We start from the raw sequence: 20911 nt of genomic DNA on the forward strand, positions 1-20911 counted from the left end.
GGGAGTCTAGGGAACACCTAACACCCTAAAATAGCATATGGAAATACAGTTTCAGAGCTTTCCAATTTAAACAAACAAACAAAAACAGAAAATCAAAATCAACACAACAAAAACAAACCAAACACAAGGAAACAAGTCGAGTGATAGTTGTAGTCAAGAATCCCATACTGTTTTATTTGTTCTCCTAGGTGGATGATAGTGCATTAGATAGATACATCCTTCTGCAATGCGGGCATTGAGGCTGAAAGGAACCAACCTTAATCCCTTCATTTCAAGGCTTTGGCTATGACTGAGTAAGAGGAAACATACTGAGTGTTGAAACACTGACCTTGTTTTCTACAAAGGGCTAAATTTTTCTCTGAAGAGCTTCTGCTAAACTAATTTGATTGCTAAAGTGCACCATCTGTTATACCTCATGCTGAAACTAGACTTTGCTAGAGCTTATCCTTGACACTTTGTGTTCTGCCAGGGCTCTTGTGACACTGTTGTTAGAGCTTGTTGCAGGACTGAAACTTCAACTAGTAGATCTGTATCAGACTGCATGGGTGAGTGTGTTGGCCAGGGAGTTGGAAGATGGGATTAGGATGATGAGAAATTTAGTAGTCTTTTTCCTAAGGCTACTAGGACTAGCCTAAATTAAAAGGCTAAATTAAAAAAAATATATGGTCCAGGATTTTCACAATGGATATATTCAGTAAAAAGAGTGGACAAATGACCAAAGGGTTACAAATCCTGCTTTTCCTTTTTACAGCTGAAGAGAACCAGTCTGTGTGTCAGAGATGCTTATTACTAACTATACCTTCAGAGGCATTATTAAGGGCAAAATAATCTCTGTGCTAATCCTGTGGTACTGTAGTCATGTTCTTGTACTGTCACCTCATGTTCAGTCATACAGTTTTCTCCGTAACAAGTCTTGTCTGTACACCATGCTCTCTTTCAAGATAATTAATGATCTGAAAGATGAGAGAAGCAGAAAGCAGTTGCACTTCCAAAGCAGTCAGAACAAATCAATAGTAACTTCCACTTGTCTTGCCACTGCAGAGAGTCAGAATTGAGGTCAGCAACAAGTGAATTGAGGTCAGCAACAAGTGGTACCCTTTGAACTTCACCTCCTGGTACCTTGTTTCACATGTGCTGTCGTAATACATAACACAGATTTTGATTTAAGAACTTCCCTATAGTAGTTTCATCTAATTTGAGAAGGGTCATACAAAAGAGGCAAGAAAGGATCATTACCCTCGGTACACTGTTTCATCACATACATTTTTGGTATCTCTCTGCTGTCACAAGGTTTTTGTAAGTAAGCAGTTGGGCTGAGTTGAGTGTAAGGCCAGAAGCATCCTTCATAGTTTTGCTTTCATTTGATAAAGTGTCTCAGTTTTTTTTTCCTCCACTGTTTCCACAGTATTTTTAATTTAACTCAAAAGCCTTGAACTTGTCTGTATGCAAGTTTCATTTCAGTTCTCCTAGAGAGTCTGTAAGCAAACTAGAAAGAACCAGTAAGGACATCTAGTCCAGTCCTCGTGCCAGTGGATGGCTCACACATTAATACTAAATGAACTAAAGCAATAAAAAAAGTCTTAAATTTTTATTACCCAGCACATTAAACAGCTGGCAGAATATACTTTGAAAACCAGTTTCCACCTTTGTCCAAGATCCATAACAAAAGAAGTACTCTGGTTTCCTTAATAGCAAGCTGTCTTTGGGCTTGCTTCATGTCCTCAAACAGCGGGCTGGAATTCCAGATCAGAACAGAACATATTTAACAAGCTCTGAAGACCCCTAGACAGTCACAGTGGCATACAGATGATTAGGGAAATTTGGTATGGTCCTGCCCTTTAAAATAGTTTGTATTTTTTATACTTTTTAATACAGTAAATGCAAAGAAATATTCAAAGGAGTGAAATCATGTGGTCAGAGACTCTGGTCTGTCAATAAACTCAATATATAAATGACTCAGGATCCCCCTTCCTCATCCTACCCACAATTATTTCCATTCCCTTTTATACAGTGCTTGACTATGATTTGAAAGGGGAGTAAAAGTTTGCACTGCAACTGTAAATGGAAGGATATTTAGGTTAAAGATCTTGTTTTTTCTCTTGGAATCAATATTTCATTGGTAGGAATCATAAAGATTAATTTATAATGCTAGTTTTCCTCACTTCCATTAATCTTTAAAAAAGATCTCTTAATGTAAATATAGAAATGGAATGTATAAATATCAAAGTATTTCATTAACATATGCATGGTGTATCCATCCTGGAAATAGAAGCCAATTCTTTTCAGCCATGTAGTAAGCCTACAATATGTTTTGCACTTGAAAATGTGTGTTGGTTGGAAGATAAAAAACTGAAAAATCCTTTTCTTGTTCAGATGAAATGGATATTTTACTGCCAGGGTGGATCTCCAGAGGTATCACCACTCTTTTTCAGAATGTTTACTTAGCTGTTTTAACATAGCAGATCAATAGGCAGCATAATAATCTGTTAGAATTAACAGTAGCTGCAGACAGCAGATTATGTCACCTGTGATTTAAAAGCCCAGAACAAAGTTGGGAGCCAGGGAGAAGAGAAAGCCTATTTGCTTCCTGCTGCTGGACACTAAAGGCTGGTTCCTTGAAACATTGAGAGAGAACGTCTGTAAACATATGGTAATACAGATTACACAAGTTTTGCATGAGTTTTTGTTCTCTGTTTAGAGTCTTTTTCACAAATTTCTATTCTTTTCTTCAGAGAGGTGCTTTAAAGACACTACAAATTTTCCTGGATTCTGTAGCCCCATGTGTCATTCTAGTACCATCTTTTCTTTCTTCCATTTACTTAATCATTTTATTCCAGTTTTAAACTCCTGCTTTTTCCTGAAATATTTTTTATGGACTCAGGCAATATAATTATTTGAGTTTTAATTTTGAATATGTATAATATTTTTACAGAGCAGATATGATTTCTGTGTTCCTATGACCACCATTAAAAGTAACTCATCAGCTGGATACCCTCAAGGTCTATCTTCTGATGTAGCAGACCAGTAGGTAGAAAAACCCTAGGTAGCATGTAGGTAGAAAACCCCTACATGCTTTTTGGATATGTCCCTAGGGTCTGGCTGCCTGGGTACACCTAAGTGAGGTAAGGAGTGCCAGTGAGTTGCACTAGGCAACAATTTAGTGATACTGGCCAGCATATGATGCTAGCACAGCTAACCTGCTTTAGCCCCTTCCCTGCTCCGTGGACACCGCTTTGGAATATCTGTGTCACATTCCCTCAGTAGTGACTGTCAGTAATAGCATATTTCCTACTTCAGCTGGTATAGCTGTGTTAAAAATATTTAGATCCTGTGGTGACAAAACATAGATGTACCCAAGACTGCATCTCTATCTGTGTGCCTTAGCAGCCCTGAAGCTGGGTTGTGTCTGGATTTACTGCTTGTCCCCAGCCTCAAGGCCACTCAAAGATAATATAGAGAATGGCAACAGCAATGTTTTTTCAAAGATAATGACATGGACATAGTAGGCTGTATTCAGCAAAGGCCTGTTCTGCAGTTTGGGTGTATGGTGCCACTCTACCTGTTTGTCTTTCCTCCATCTGGCTTCTGGTTTCATCATAGGATCAGTGTCTTCCAGACAGGATCATGTAAGGATCCTTAAAATGGCTCATAACATTATCTTCTGCAAAGGATATGAGTCTGAACTCAAACAATACTAAAGGCTGTTTTTCTTCTGGATAGTCTCAGAAGTATGCTACTTCAGGGACTATAAGCATAAATATGTAGGAAAGAAAACTTCAGTGGGAACTAACACTAACAAAAATGGGTTTGAAGATGAAATGTTTAAAAAAAGTGGACCTTGAAGAATCTATCATTAGCTGATCCATCCCTCTGCCTAAAAGCAGGATAAATAATACCTGAAAAATACTTGGTTACCATTTTCATTCTGGAGATTAGGTGAGAAAACATGCTTGCATCGAAGTTACTTGAACTCTTTTTAAACTGAGAGCTAAGGAAGCAGGTCAGAGCAGGGAATTTCTATGCAAGATTCATTGGTCTGTGCAAGGATAATTCTTTCCAAGAGATGGACCTAAGATATTTAAAGGGCACATAAAGTATTCATCGCTTGTTCTGTAAGCTGCAGCATCCTACTGGAAGTTCACCTTGATGTGATCTGAGTTGTTGCACTGGATAAAGATGTCTTTGCCTTTGGAAGTAAAGTATCATTTCCAAATTACAGCATTCTCTCTCTCTTGCCATTGCCTATATCCACCTCAACGTTTCCCAGCATGAGTCTTTCTTCTTGCAAAGAAGCTGTTCCTTTTGTGGACAATTGAATTTTTGCCATGAGTTATTTTTCTTCTTTGTAAATAAATGGATAAATGTCTTTAATGCCCAAACCATAACTCCGTTCTGTACTGGACTAATGACATTTTTGTGTGAAAACACTGTCAACCCCCCTGCCCCTCCTTCGCCTTTCCTCTTCGCCAGAGAAGAAAGCATCCTACATATTATCTGTAATGCAAAGAGAGTTAGCAATATTATTTCTTTCTCTGGGCATCCAGAAATTAAAATGCAACATGGCTTGCTAGGGATTTCACCTTCCCTGCTGTGTACAAGCATTTGGAGGAAGAAAGCCAAATCCTTTGCTAGGACTTTTCTCACATCTGTGAACAAGTTCTTTGATGGTTTATTTAGAAGGGTATTCTCCTGTAAATGTTGGATGTGCTGAATTCATTGCTTTTGCAGTGCTACCTTGGACTGAGTTGCTTACTCAGCTCCTAGATTTTCCAAGGCCACATCCAAAAATCCTAGAGGGAAGAAAACCAAGAGCTCCATGTGGGAGTTGCTCCTTTATGGGGTCCTCTCTATCATAGAATCATAGAATTAGCCGGGTTGGAAGGGACCTCAGAGATCATCTAGTCCAACCCTTGACCCATCGGAGCAGTTGCTAGACCATGGCACTGAGTGCCACATCCAGTCTTTTTTTAAATGTCTCCAGGGACGGAGAATCTACCACCTCCCCGGGCAGTCCATTCCATAGCCTAATTACCCTCTCCGTGAAGAAATTCTTTCTAATATCTAACCTAAACCTCCCCTGGCACAACTTAAGACTGTGTCCTCTTGTCTTGTTGAAGGTCGTCTGTGAAAAGAGTCCAGTTCCCACCTCGCTACAGCCTCCTTTCAGGTAGTTGTAGACAGCAATGAGGTCTCCCCTGAGCCTCCTCTTCTTCAGGCTGAACAGCCCCAGCTCTCTCAGCCTCTCCTCATAGGGCCTGTGCTCGAGTCCCTTCACCAGCCTGGTTGCCCTCCTTTGGACCTGTTCCAGGACCTCTACATCCTTCTTAAACTGAGGGGCCCAGAACTGGACACAGTACTCGAGGTGTGGCCTCACCAGCGCTGAGTACAGGGGCAGAATCACCTCCCTGGACCTGCTGGTGACACTGTTTTTGATACAGGCCAGGATGCCATTGGCCTTCTTGGCCACCTGGGCACACTGCTGGCTCATGTTCAGTTTCTTGTCGATGCAGACTCCCAGGATGTCTCAATGCTACAATGGTTCTTAAAGGCTGAACACAAATCTCCAGCTCAGTGCCCCTCCTGTGTCTTCATCTATGGGAGAGCTGGGGTGGCTCAGTCCCCACAAATCCCACCTTCTCCTGGAGTAGCAGCACAGGTAGGGTCAGATTTGCATCATGTGCCAGCAAACCTCAGCTAATGTCTAACCACCTGGGGACTGTCACCAGCCCTTGCATGTCTGCTTCAATCTGTGCTGCTTCTGACAGCCAGCCAGACCTCTGTGTGCTGCTCATGCTTACAGGCAGTGAGTCATGTATTCTGCAAGATGTCTGAGGGAGGCTGGTGTGGATTTTTATTCCTTCCCGTCCAAACAGGGACATGATACCTGAATCTCTTGTGTAAGGTGTAACTTTACACCTCTGAACTGAGAGTTTTGCTTATAACTGTGTATTCAGACTACCTCTTGGATATTGCCACGATCAAAGAGGCCAGCCCTGCTGGAGGCTAAATATGAGTCTTCTGCTTCTGATATAAAGAATTCTTGTGATGTTTTGACATGCTGTAATGCTTTTGTTCATCTGTATGATGTAGAAGCAACAGCTTTGCATTGCAGAATAATTCCAGTCCAAAGAGACTCATGGCAGCTGACACCAGTCTTATAAAAACTACTCAAAAGCTGACACGAGTTTCTGCAAGAGATTAATGTCTGTGCCTGCTGTTTGCATAACAAATATCATTTATTTCTAATAGTAGCCTTAACTAATTATACAAAACATTGTCTTTTTGGAATTGTCATACAGGTTCTGCTGCATACAAAGCCAATAGTTGAATTCTAACAAAGAACACAGTATTCAACATCTTAATTACTTCTGAACAGTGCATTTCTCTGATGGCAATTCCTCTGCAAGATCTCATTTGTGAAAACTCTTCTGCTGTAATGAGGAGTAACTATTCACAAATTGTAGAAATAAAGTACCACATTTAGATACACTGCTTATACTGGTAGATATAATTAAATGTAAAAAAAATCTCCATGTGCTTTTTTGCAAACATTTGAGTGGCTGTCTTGAGTCAGAGCAAAAGACCAGTTAGCCCAGGTGCAAAAAGCAAAAAACTATAGAAGGGCAGAAGAACAGGGGAAGTACATGTCGTGCTTTGCCTTGAGTAAATCTTCAGCCTCTGGTTATTTGTAGCTAAGGAACTTTCTTTAGTAGTGGCCTTTAAACCAACTGCTAGCCTTTGAAAAGGCTAGAACATTCTTAATTCCCTTCCATCCTTTTTGCGACGGGCAGACTAGAACTGCATATGCTATTCAAAATATAGGTGACCCGTGGATTGTAGAGTGACAAAAAGAGAAAGAATCCAATTCAAAGTACAGTTAAACTTTATACCCTCTTGAGCATAACGCACCACTGAGACTAGTTTAATACCAGGGAAATAAATTCAGTCTTTCCTAACAAAAGATGATAGAGAATTTACTGTAGAATTTAGCCATTTTGGGAACAAGGAAATAGTCCAGTGTCAAATAATTGTTGCTTAAGGTTTTAATGTTGCTACTCACTTGTAGCTTCACATCAGCAAGCAGATTACTTCTGCAATATATACAAATGCACTTTCTGTGTGCATTAAACCCTTTTTAAATATGTAAATTGCTTGAGTCATTGAGCCAAAAAAAACACCAGCACAAAATAAATGAAAGTTGCTGACCTATGCTCTACCTTAAAAGTCTGTTAGCACTTTTCTCATCATTTGTGATGAGGGCTTCTTGAATATATTGTGTATGTGCTCTGTCCAGGTAGTGAGAACTATATTATGAATGTATTCTTTTGCTTCATAAGTTGAGAAAAGAGTTTTCTTAATTTATAATTTTTTATGTGTTGCGCAGCCTCTCTTAGAGGTTGCAGATGATGTCGGTGTTTGTATATTTGGCCTTTTAGAAGGAATTGTTTGACAAAACTTATGGACAAAAGACTGTTGGAACTGAGACACAGGAGTGGCCTGTCTATCCTATAAAGTTGGTGATCTTTTTCTAACTTATTCCTGACACTCTCATCCAACCGGTGTGCAAAGACACCTAACCAAACTATGATCAAGACCCTGAGGCATTTCAGTCTGAGAAGGAAAGCTAAAAATGTGTGATTCAGACACAAAATTCTGCCTGTTACAGCAGTTACCTCAGCAGCCTGCAGGCATAGATATATTCAGAGTTATGGGCTTTCAGCAACATGATCCCTCTTGTATTCTGTGAAATTTACTGAGCTGTCACGGTGATATTACTGTGGCAGGATTAAATGCACAAAGGAAAAGAACAGGGATGATGAAAATCTGTGAGAAGAATCTGTCTTAAGAAAATATTTCGGAACAGGTTCCTTGAGAATTTTTGGCTTTATAAAGTTTTGTAAATTCAGGGGTTTCTTTGTTTTTAATCCTACGTGAGGAGCAAAATTCCTGGGGTGGTATTTTTTGTGGGATTCCTGCTCTACTTACTATTTGTATGGTGGTGAGCAGCAAACCACAGTTTTGACTTTTCAGAAGAGGTAAGGTACACCAAAAGCTACACACTAGTTTGTTCTGGTCTTCCATGCTATCACTGTCCATACCATACAAAGGGGTCCAGGAGGGACGGACGTACTTCAAGGAGCAAGTTTTGAAAGCACAGGAGCAGCTGTCCCGGTGTGCCAAAAGGCAAGCCGGCGGGGAAGATGACCGGTCTGGCTGAACAGGGAGATTTTGGAAGAAATCAGGGTAAAGAAGAGAGCCTACTGATTATGGAAAAAAGGGCTAACTACTCAGGAAGAATTTAGGAATATAGTTAGGTTGTGTAGAAAGAAAATTAGAGAGACAAAGGCACAACTTGAACGGAATCTCGCCACCTCTGTGAAGGATAACAAAAAGTCCTTCTACAGATACATTAATGGCAAAAGGAGGGGCAGGGAAAACCTCCATTCTCTACTAGACATGGGCAGGAATATAGTTGTCAAAGATGAAGAAAAGGCTGAGGTATTTAACACCTTCTTTTCCTCAGTGTTCCACAGTAAGACAGGTTGTCCTGAGGACAGCTGGATTCTGGAGCTTATAGAAGGTGACAAGAATCTGAACAGCCCCCCTGTAATCCAGAAGAAAAGAGTCAGTGACCTACTGAGCTTGGATCCCCACAAATCTATGGGACCAGAATGGACCCACCCAAGGGTGATGAGGGAGCTGGCAGAAGAGCTCGCCAAGACTCTCTCTATCATTTATCGACAGTCCTGGCTCACTGGGGACATCCCAGATGATTGGAAGTTGGCGAATGTCACGCCAATCCACAAAAAGGGCCGGAAGGAGGACCCGGGAAACTACAGGCCCGTCAGCCTGACCTCAGTGCCTGGCAGGGTCATGGAGCAGATCATCCTGAGGGCAATCACACAGCACCTGCAGGATGGACAGGGGATCAAACCCAGACAGCACAGGTTTAGGAAGGGCAGGTCATGCCTGACCAACCTGATCTCCTTTTATGATCAGGTGACCTGTATAGTGGATGAGGGGAAGGCTGTGGATGTGGTCTGCCTGGACTTCAGCAAGGCCTTTGACACCGTCTCCCACAGCATCCTCCTGTCAGCCCGTGGCTTGGACAGGAGCACCCTGTGCTGGGTTAGGAACTGGCTGGAGGGCTGGGCCCAGTGAGTGGTGCTGAATGGTGCTGCATCCAGTTGGCGAGCGGTCACTAGTGGTGTCCCCCAGGGATCAGTGTTGGGCCCAGTTCTGTTTAATAGCTTTACCGGTGATTTAGATGAGGGGATTGAGTCCATCATCAGCAAATTTGCAGATGACACTAAGCTTGGGGGGAAGTGTCGATCAGCTGGAAGGCAGGAGGGCTCTGCAGAGGGACCTGGATAGACTGGAGAGTTGGGCTGATTCCAATGGGATGAGGTTCAACAAGGCCAAGTGCCGGGTCCTGCACTTTGGCCACAACAACCCCATGGGGAGCTCCAGGCTGGGGACAGAGTGGCTGAGAGCAGCCAGACAGAGAGGGACCTGGGAGTCTGGATCGACAGGAAGCTGAACATGAGCCAGCAGTGTGCCCAGGTGGCCAAGAAGGCCAATGGCATCCTGGCCTGTATCAGGAACAGCGTGGCCAGCAGGTCCAGGGAAGTGATTCTGCCCCTGTACTCAGCACTGGTGAGGCCACACCTCGAGTACTGTGTCCAGTTCTGGGCCCCTCAGTTCAGGAAGGAGATTGAGGTGCTGGAGCGGGTCCAGAGGAGGGCAACCAGGCTGGTGAAGGGGCTCCAGCACAAGTCCTGTGAGGTGAGGCTGAGGGAGCTGGGGCTGTTCAGCCTGGAGAAGAGGAGGCTCAGAGGAGACCTCATCACTCCCTACAACTCCCTGAAAGGAGGGTGTAGCCAGGTGGGGGTTGGTCTCTTTTCCCAGGCAACTCTCAGCAAGACAAGAGGGCACGGTCTTAAGTTGTGCCAGGGGAGGTTTAGGTTGGATATTAGAAAGAATTTCTTTACTGAGAGGGTGATCAGACATTGGAATGGGCTGCCCAGGGAAGTAGTGAATTCTGCATCCCTGGAGATATTTAAAAAGAGACTGGATGTGGCACTCAGTGCCATGGTCTGGTAACTGCAGGGGTAGTGGATCAAGGGTTGGACTTGATGATCTCTGAGGTCGCTTCCAACCCAGCCAATTCTATGATTCTGTGATTCTTCATATCATGTCCAAATTCAAATGCTGCTTGTAAGATCTACAGGAATAATACTGAGTAAGTGTATTTCTTCTCTTCAGCTTTCTGATTAAATTATTCACTGAGATCTGTGTGCAGTATTTGCTTTCTTGAGAAAAACAGATAGTTGACATTCCTGGCGTGTCCCTGCATCTAGCAAAACAATTTATTGGCACACATATTTCTGTGACCTGAACAGTACTGAAACTATTAACTGCTTTCAGGGACTAAGTCTTGACCATGGTGCACAGAATTTGCAGTCTCTGCAGAAATTACTTCATTTTTCTATGAATGGCACTTCAAACATTTTTTTTTTTTTTTAATTGAGTATGTAACAATAGAATTAAAGCACTGTGTTGACTTACCAATTGGAAAGCATTCTTCCTTTAGATTTTAGCAGCTTCTGCATTTTTCTAGTAATGCAATGCCTTTATGAATGTGGTAGTTTAAAGATGTTAATTTGAGTGGTAAGCATTTTCCCTTTCACAGAAATATAGAGATCACATGAAAATCTTGTTTAACAATTTGTATTTAAAACAAGAACTCTGCCATGCTAGTTTTGTGCATTAGTAGGTCAAGGCACTTGAGGCTTTGATAAAAAGAGGCTCAGTTTCAGCACCTGAACAGGTAGCAGTATCAACACCAGTAGTCTCTTAAAAAGTGATTGTAATAATTCCTTGGTGATGGTGAATTTATGAGTAGTAGATGACTGATCCACTTGTAGTATTCTGACTGCCTGTCCTGAACTGAGCAGAGGTCAGCCAGTCTGTTACACTATGCAGCTTGAAATAAAGAAAATAAAAAATGCAGCAGGTAGCACACAGAAATTCATAATAAGATTTAGGAAACCTCTTCAGTCTGAAACAACATTATTCATTAATTCCACTGAATCTCAGTGATCTACCTATCAAGCCTTGCAGAAACTGGACTTGTGTTTCAGTGCCCCTCAGACACTATTCACTGAAAATGTACATTTTGGATAGTATTAGTTCTCCATTAAAGTCCTAATGTTGCCACGGTCGAAGAGGTGAGGTATCAGAAGTGTAGGGATTTTTTAAAGACAACAGAGTGGCTTTCTGTCAGCATCATTTCTGCAGTAGTAATTTTATTAATATTTGTTTTTCTGAAAAATTGGAATTATTTTAATAAGTTGTTTTATTTTTTTTTCATTGAAGATCATCATATTCATTCAGGTGTCATGTTTTATATATATGTATCACATTAGATTTTCTATCATTTTTCATTCCTATGTGGAAACACACATGTATACACATGGATTCAGTCTTTCAGGCTATTTATATATTGGCTGCAGCTAGTAATGCCAACTTAAGTTTTTTAGCAGGAGATACCTAGAAATATTTTTATTTGGCTGTACAGGACTCTGCAGGATTTGAATCATTCAGGCCAAAGTTTTCCATTCAAGTATCAGTTCCATACCGAATCTTTTTTCAAAATAAGATGAGCTTGTTCTTTCAAAGAACAAGGTTAAATGAAAGCAGAATGCTCTGGCCAAATTTTAAAGATTTTTTTGGAGAAGCTCTGGTGCATAATCTAAGTCTTTGGAGGTGCAGAGTATGGAAGCAAAGGAAATAGAACCAGAAGGTTGTTTTTCTTGAGGGAAATGCTTTTGCTGATTCTGTGGGGAATTGTTCATTTCTGAGTAGGTTTTAAATCTTTGGGAAAATGTTTGCATGGGATTGACAGAGACTCATTACAGGTTTACCAGTTGAATTCTCATAGGACCATATCCATTCTGTGCATGTAAGCTCTACAGAGCTGTACCTTAAAAGCTCTGAGGTTGTTTTTTTTTGTTGCTATACACAATACAAAGAATAAAAAGGGTCTCGAGTAGCAACTCCAGTGTAAACTGGAACTGGCATCTGGCAGGAAGAGGGAGAAAGGGCAAGAGGGTGAGATGGAGAGTCTTATTCTGCCTGGCAAGGAAGAGTAAGACCAGATGAGAAGTCTACAGGCCTGCAATTTTAGGAAGGTAGAACCAGAGGTTGTGTGGTGCCTGGTGCAAGTGCTGCTTGAGACCTACAGTAATGACACCTGAGACTTGCAAGTCCTCAGTTGCCAGGAAAAGTCCATGAAATCCACTGGCCAAGTGTCATCCACCCTAGCTGCAGATGTGCATAAAGAATCCATCCTTTCTCTTCTTATGTTCCCTCCTTCCTTCATTACGTGTTTGCCAGCTTTTGCCAAATCCTTGGAATGAGATGGGTATCCTGGTTTTACAAATATCATTCTTACATTCTGTCCAAATTAGCCTAATAGCAGAAGGGCCAGGCTATGCCAAGCATCCAGCGGGATTGGAGAAAGCAAGAGGGTTCATGTGGAGGAAATTAATTTATGATTTTGTAAATTAAGAATCTGTTGCAGTGTCTTTGCATGAGATGAGTTGTGATAGTTCAAACAGTCTTGACTGCCATATCGTACAGTGTGAGTTCTTGCCTTTGCAATATTAAGTGTTTTAATTCAGCTTCTGTGTGGTCTACCTGCAGATAAACATTTGTGCATGTGTTGCACATACATGTTCACATACATATACCTGTTTCCATAGGTGTGATTAGACAAAAGGCTGTGTTAGATTGCAGTAAGGAATAAGACTATTCAAAGTGTAAAGATTTAAATTTTTATTTTTACACGTTGCTTAATTTTCTAAGGGTTTACAAACCCAGTAAGCTAGAGTTAACTCTAAGGTATATTAAAATGCATGCTTCTGACATACAGCAATCTTAAAACCATACTCAGAAATTCCAATATTATTAGAATATTTGTATCCTCAGTTGTGCTTGCCCACCCCTCCATCACACTATACAAAAAGAAATAGTAACTTTGGAGGTCAAGTCAAGGGTGCTTTGAAAAGGGTAAAGTGCTATCAAATGCTTGGGTGAAATAGATTTCCCCAGTGCATTGTGTAGACTCATCATCTTAGGGCAAAGGGGGCTGTAGGAATGCAGCAGAGGAAATGATCGTCGGGGGATCAGCAGCAAGGGGGTAGAGTCATGAGGGTGGAGTATGAAAGGGTTTGGAGAAGGGAAACAACTGAAGTGGTGCAAAGGAAAACTGTTGCACACAGGAATATATTCAAAGAGAACAGACATGTCAGACAAATCAGAGGTGGAGGTTGAGTAACTAAGAGGAGTTTCAGCAGTCAAAGTGCTGCAAGCTGGCATGATATCAGAAGTAAAAAGTTGTTCCTCAAAAGTATTTTGGAAAAAAAAGACAGCATGGAGTTTTGGTTTTATTCTGGTTTGTGGTTTAAGTCAACAAGATCCTGAAGGCATTGTTTTCAACTGGGGCAAATTTCAGGAAGGGTTCACAGTTACACCTTCACAAGCTCTGGCTCAACAGTGTCTTTTTTAATCAGTGATTGCAGTAATTTATATAAATTCAATTGAAGAGACTGTTGTATAGCCTAAGAAAAATTGAATATAGCAGAAGAGCGGACTGAGAAGGACACCTTATCCCTCTCTGCAACTACCTGAAAAGGGGTTGTAGCGAGGCAGGCATTGGTCTGTTTTCTCAACTAACTAGCATTAAGATGAGTGAAAATAGCCTCCTGTTGTGCCAAGGGAAGTTTAGATTGGATATTAAAAATTTCTTCGCTGAAAGAGTGGTGAAGCATTGGAACAGGCTGCCCATGGAAGTGGTGGAGTCACCATCCCTGGAGGTGTTAAAAAAAGGTGTAGATGTGGCACCTCTGGATATGCTCTAGTGAGCATGGTGGTGTTGGGTAATGGTTGGACTTGATGATCTTAGAGGCCTTTTTCAACCTTTATGATTCTATGACACATGGATCTGTTCAAATAATAAGTGTACCCAGTTTTTGAAAATTGAGCTCTGAAGCTTCAAACATTTGGGTAGTTGTTGGATTTTACAGGAGAGCTTTTATTGCCATCTACTGGTGTAATTAGGCAGTTTGCTCTACTACAGCATCCTTTGTAAGAACCATTTGGAAAATGTTTGCTTACTGAGAAAATATTTTGAAGAGATTGTTTCAGAATATTCCTTAGGCAAGCTTATCTTTGGCACGATATCAGAGGAGTCTGTTTGCACTTAGTTCTGTTGGCATGCCAAGCTTTATGAAAGGGGGTTCATTTAAACATCTGGAACCTGACGCACCCGTAAGCGCCCTCCAACACATGCTTCACGTCACAGGAAATCAGCTCCAGGAACACACAGAGGGTTTTATACGTGTGCTGTGCACTGGGTATGTGTGAATCCACTTGGAAAACTGGAGTTGTCCACATTTCTTTCTACTTTCAACTCCCAAACTACGTAAAATTGAGCAGGACTTGAAGAAAAACTTTTTCTTAATTAGTTCTTCAGAATTTCTAGTTACTCCAAAGCCCCCCAGAATCAGCAGGAGAGCTTGGAACTTGGAGACTTGATTAAATTAATTCTGAATCAAGTCACTGACAAGGTGAGATTAGCTTTTTTTATAAATACAGTTATGGAAATAAAGAGCTAAGTTCTGTGTTTTTCTCAAACGAGACAACCATTGAATCAATAATCCCTTAATAAGATCTCTAGGATAAGTATGTAATTTTTCTGAACTCCAAAGTCTTATATATTTTTCTGTCTCTTCAGAGAGCTAGATTTTCAGTTCTTTTCTGGAGACATCCATGCTGGCTGAAAAGTCATTGCCAGGCTGTTGTACAGCTCAGATCTACAGAATGTTTATCTTTCATCAGATGAACTAAGTGTTTGTACAAGCACTCCCAGACTCCTGCAGATTTGAGGAGCTCAGAATTAGAAAGATCAGCAGTGACATTATTCATACTATTTAAACTATTCATTTTGACTGAAAGAAATTGAAAGAAACCTGGCAGTGCTAACCATTTCAGTTAGTACACAGTTGTCTATGGCCCTGCACTCATAAGTACACAAAAAGCTCCTCACACTATTATTAAATCTGAAGAAATAACTGGAAGTAGACATAGCAGCAACAGAAAACTATTTTTTAAACTAGATTTGCTGATTTGACAGAATCATGGGACGTTTATTTTTCTTTTCCCCGCAGCTCTCGTGTTCACTCCTGAGACTACTGTATCCTGACCATCCTAGGACATTTTTTGCAGATCTTAACCAAAGCCTTTGTACTCATGATCACTCATGGTTCCTGTTCTTTGTCTTTGTTCTTCTCGCACAGCTACAGGGCCCCAGTGTGAAAGGCTTTGATTTTGCTAAGCAGCATCTGGGCCAGCATAATAAAGATGATGTCCTCATTATCCATGAGCCAGCACCTTTACCTGGACCTACTAAGGATACTACACCATCTGAAAATGGAGATGTGCCCAGCCCCAAATCCAAGGCTTCCTCAAAGCCTTCGAAGGCTGTTCGACACAGAGGGAGGTCAGTTCACAGAGGAAAACCAAAATGTAGAAGAAGACAGGTTAATGGCTGGCCATTGCTGTGTTCATAGGGCAGTTTCAGTGGAAAAAACTGTTGCAGAGCTCTGGGACTTGAGTTTTGTAGTGGGCCATCAGAGTTACACCTTGCTACTCCTTATTACAAGGCTGCAAGAATTTAGTGTCTGTCTTTCTCCTAAAGACAACATGCCCAGTTAAAAGCATTATTTAAGACAGGACTAGATCAGCTGAAGTCAAGTAATTGCTTGTTTATTGGAAACACCAAGTGTATGTTTTCTTAGTAGTGATCTCTAGCTAAGGCAACAAGTGGTTGAAAATAAATGAAAACCATTGACGAATAGTAGTGTGTTTCAGTAACATAAATAGTGAGTACTATCAGTATGATAACGTGGAATTTACAGAAATAAGCAGTATCACCAAAATTCAGGGAAGATGCATGAGTATTTTTATTTGTCATTATGTGGTTGCTCTCATAGCAAACTAACTGTGGTGAGGAAAAAGGAGCTGTGCAGCTGGAGAAGTGTCTATCAACCTTCAGCAGTAATTTCATAATCTTTTCTAATAATCCAATTATGTGAATGTGTCTTGCTGGAAAGGATTGTGTTTGTATGATAGGTGCTGTAACAGAGCTGTGCAGTAAAGAAGGAGCTGCACTTCTAAAAAAACACAAATAAAAATGCAGCCTGGAGGAAAGGGGTGCTGTGAAGAGTCACAAACAGCTCCTCACTGTGGAGCTTCTCTGTGCTCCATTTTCCAGTAATTCCTCTTCTCTCCATTCCTCTCATTTTATTGTGTCTCCAGCTCTGTGTCCCCTGTGCTTTTGCTATGTATTCTTGCATGGTGGGAGGAAAAAAGAAAAACACAACCAAGAGCAGATTTGAATCAACTTAGAAAGCAACTAAGGGCTTGAACTGCAGGTCTCTGTGACACAGCTTGCTGCTCTACTCAACCTTCCTCTAAATCCCCAGTTACCCAAGATCCTTGCTTCATCTTCCCCACGTGGGGATGCTTTATACAACTCAGTTCCCACCTTGTCAGATGCTGAGCCTGTCTTCCTAACTCCCTACAGAGTAGCAGTGGTATAGTCGAAGGTATCCAAACAGGAAAATAAGAGAAGAAAAACTGGCTAACTCTTTTTGGAGTAGCTTAAATAAATTAAAACAAACTAATATAAATAAGAAGGACAAGAGGTTCTGTGTTTCTTACAGAAAATCAGAAGTGGCCTAAGACAAAGAGAATATTTAGAGGGAGGGGTAGGTATCTTTGTTCATGTTCACATAAGAAAGAAGTTTAAACTTGAGGCTGTTACTGTGTTCCATCAAGAATAACTCAGAAAATGAATCAGGAAAAATTTTCAGAAGCCAACATTTTAATGCTTCTCCTGAAGACAATAATTAAATGTTGCTCAAATTTGGAACAAAGATACTTCTTTTCTTAATAGCATCTATATTCAAGCAGTTTAAAATGTTTTCAAAAGACAGTTTCCCTCCTATCCCTCATATTCCCTGAAGAGAAAATCTCCATTTAGGCTTAACCATGGAGATGTTACCATCATCTCCCTAACATGCTGACATGCCCATGTCAGCTTGAGATTTAAAACATTTATTCCCTGAGGCAGAAGTTGAAATGTGAAATGGTAGCATAGTGTGTTATGTTGGTTTTAGCTGTTTTCCTTTTTGTAAGTAAATAGAGAAATCAATTTATCACAATGCAACTCCAGGACTGTATGTTGTATGCCAGGAAGAAAAGAGGTGATGTAAGTACATGTTCTGTGTCTGTGAAAAACAGCAAAAAATAGAAGTGTCTGAGTTCAGAAAGCACAGGCATGTCTGTGTTCCAGTTGAGAATTGGATCCCTTGTTTTGACTTGAGATGATAACACTGCATATTCTTCAGTACTTACAAAGAACGACTGATGTTGAGTAAGCACTATTTATGTTTGTATAAATTCCTTAATGATAATTAAGACATACTGAGGAAAGAGTATGAAGGAAAACAAAGCACAGCGAGGTGAAACAAAAAGTCAGTAGCCAGTCTGGAAACTGAACTTCAGCCTTATACTCTGCTGTACCAAGACAGAGTTGATGCATATATGATAGCTCTGCCCACCTTTTCCCCCTTAGAAGAGATTCAGTGCTGCAGATCTATAAGCTGACTAAGAACCATTTCTTCTTTTTTTCTCTGCTAATTTTTTTGGGGTGTTGGGGAGAGGATGGTGGTGATTTACTAGTATTACAGCCCCACAGAAAAGAATGAAGGAGTTGAATTATCTGTGTATTGTTCAGGGAGGAGAAAAAGTGGAGGTGAATTCAGAGCATTTGTCTGCTGCAGGAAGTAGGCTTAATTTTCAATGAACTTGTCTGGCTGTATATAGTTATGTTATTCTGTTTGCTTTAGGCAGTTTGATATTTAACTGAGACATCAACAACTAGTTCAGGATACCCATCTAGCCCTAGCAAATCTTGCAGTTAACAAGGTTAATGCACAGACACTTGCACAATTCCAGTGGTGAACTCCCTGCAGGAACAGAGCATGAATGTTCGTGATACAAAATGGTCATTGGGCATTCTTATCACAAAGGCTGATCCCATACAAAAAGACAGGGTTTGGTGTCAGCTGGGTGGTGGTGCATGCCCTATATTTTTGCTATTTTTATACTGTCAGAATAATTTTATAGCTGAAATAGTCTCTTGGGAGAAAATCACAGTGTTTCTTTATATTTTTTGTGATTGCGTGAAAAAATTAGGAACATTGAAATTGTAATTTTTGGGGAACAAATATTTTTAAGAATCTCATGACTGCATGGGATAAATACGTAAAAGCAGTAATTTTTAATGTCCCTACTTTTAACTAGTCAGAAAAAAGTTCACATGGACTTGTAATGTTCTCAAAAGAACACCCAAGTTGTCAAGGCTGATTATTTGACTAATTACAGGCACAGGTTTCTTATTTCTAATTACATTTTTACTATATTAAAAGTAAACTGTTACTTACAAATGCAGCTTTTTCTTGGAGTATATTTTAAAGGAAAAGTGGGTGCAAAATCTTGTCACATGCTAATGCTATTGCAGTCAGTTTTCACACGCAGTAATAATAACATCATGGTATTGAATATTTATCAATAATTTATCATAAATTTACTTCTGGACAGAGAAAAAAGACTAACAGTCTTAACAAGATATTTTAGCACAAGATTTGTGTGCTTGAGAACTGCTCCCCTTTGCAAACTTATATTACGTGTTGGTTTGGTTGTTTTTTTTTAATGTTTGTGGCAGAATTTCACCATCGGATGCTGACTCCACAGCAAGTGAACAATCCAGTGGGAGAGAGACAGGAGAAGAAACTGCCAGACCATCAACTGCTGCAAATGAGGGCAAACCACGCAGAGCAGTGAAGAAGGGTTTGTTCCTTTTCTTTTTTGTCTTGTGTGCACCAGCACTGCTTTATTCAGGCTGAAGAGTTACTCAAGTGCTGTAATTTTTCTAAACTCACCTTTGGCTGCTAATTCTTACAGTTTGTTTTTATTCCTCTCCTTTTTGCTTCAGTTTCTTCTGTTGAAACTGAAGATCTGTGCATTCCTTTAATTCCAGCAAGTCTCTGAAACTAATGGCTTAGCAGGAATGAATCTTCCCTCCTTTTCTCTCCCACACACAGCTGGCAAACCTCTTTCCATTCAGACTTAATTGTGGCTCTCAGGGTAGCAATCTTGCACGAAGTTTCATGGGCAGTAGAGGTCACAGCAGGACTTGATACAGCTTAGTTCTATGTAGCTGTAACTTGAAAAAGTGAGATTAAGAAAAAGGTTTCCCAAGTAAGTTCTAATTCAGATTTCAAAATGTCCTCATGATTGTGCTTTAGAAAGATGAAAATCCAGCGCTAATACATTAGCTACATTTTTTGAAGAGCCTTCTTGCAGTTAAAGTGGCCTCAATTATCCTGGAGGTACCCTAAGATACATATTTTTTTCTCATTGAACGCTTTATAAAAAAACCATTTTCATTCTTTTCATTAAAGCATTCTTTAAATCATTTTCTTGTTGAAAAGTGTGTTCTTAACTGTCCCTACACAAACACTAATTGGTTCTTTCTGAGAGCCACTTGCATTTAGATGGCTTGCTCCATGCTTAAGGTTTGAGTTGCCAGATCTTTGCCCTAAATAACAATATTTTTCCTAGGCAAAATTCTGATTCTGAGGATCTGGTAAAGGAGTTTGAGATATCCCCATCTATTCTTAATATGCAAGACCTTGGCAGAGCAGAAACTGAAAAGAAAAAGATATTGACCACATTGTGAGCTGTCTCATCTGTATATTGAATGTTTTTCCACATACTCTGTGAAGTACCATCTGAGATGTGAAGATGACTACTGAGGAGGACAGTGTCTGTGAAATTCAGATAATAAAAGACAATATTTAGTTCTTTCTGACTTTGGAGAACTGAGGTTAAGGAATATGTAAGATAGTTTGTATAAAATGCAAGCTCTTGGGTGACTAAACAGCAACTTTAAAATATAGAGTATTCCAAACTTGCACAATGTGGAAGAGCAAGGGTGCTGGAGGAGGCTTTCCTCTGTTATGAACATGTAAGAAAACAGAACACAGGATCTGCTGACAGGAAAGTTATATTTTCTAATAATACAGCAGACAGTGTCTGTTTCATGTACTTTTACACAGTGTACAAAAAGAAGATACTGTACTGGTGCTAAATGCTTTTGTGCCTTAGATTAGTTCCAAGGACCAAAACTCATAACCAAGTACATAAATAGAAAAACAATTATGCTATCACAGAGCTCATCTCAGGGTGGTTTATCAGTTGCCCCAACCTATCTGTCTTCAGTTCTGTTGCCCTTATGGACTTAAGTGGAATGTACTCCCAGTTATTACCTGGGAGGTCCATTTTTATTTCTTCGTTTTCCATCTGTCTTTAAACTATTACGAAAGGCCCTTTTAGTGTAGAAATGATAGGGATTGCTGCATCTGAATTATCTGGCATAGGCAGCAAGCATATTGTGCAAGATGTGTCCTTTTTACCTATCATGCCTTTACTGTATCAAATACACTATTTTTTTCAGCATTTGGTGCCTCTAGTTTGGTAATCATAGGGACTATTGTTAGCATCCAGAATTGTAGGCATTCTCTGCAGAGCTCTGTTAAGTGGCAGATTCAGCTTTCTTTTTGTGCAGCTGAGGTTTGGCAGTTTCATCCAAGTTCCTGTATCTCATTCAAAAGTACATGCAATCCTCTTACTGCTGTGTTTTTTTCCAGTTGCCATTCTAGCTGAATCATTTGTAATAATTACTGTGTTGTCTCTTCTTTTTTCCTTTCTGTTATCA

At 40.3% G+C, this 20911-nt stretch overlaps 1 protein-coding gene across 2 annotated transcripts in view; it reads left to right on the top strand.

Moving 5' to 3' along the window:
- Positions 1 to 20911, top strand: part of KIAA1549 (KIAA1549 ortholog) — a 160391-nt gene that overhangs the window by 116205 nt on the left and 23275 nt on the right. For both annotated transcript variants that reach the window (XM_030469139.1, XM_030469138.1), the window contains exons 11-12: positions 15363 to 15565; positions 18857 to 18981. In XM_030469139.1, the coding sequence (XP_030324999.1) occupies positions 15363 to 15565; positions 18857 to 18981 (328 nt within the window). The remainder of the gene's footprint in view (positions 1 to 15362; positions 15566 to 18856; positions 18982 to 20911) is intronic.

Source organism: Calypte anna, chromosome 1 (assembly GCF_003957555.1).
Source record: "Calypte anna isolate BGI_N300 chromosome 1, bCalAnn1_v1.p, whole genome shotgun sequence".
NCBI lineage: Eukaryota > Metazoa > Chordata > Aves > Apodiformes > Trochilidae > Calypte > Calypte anna.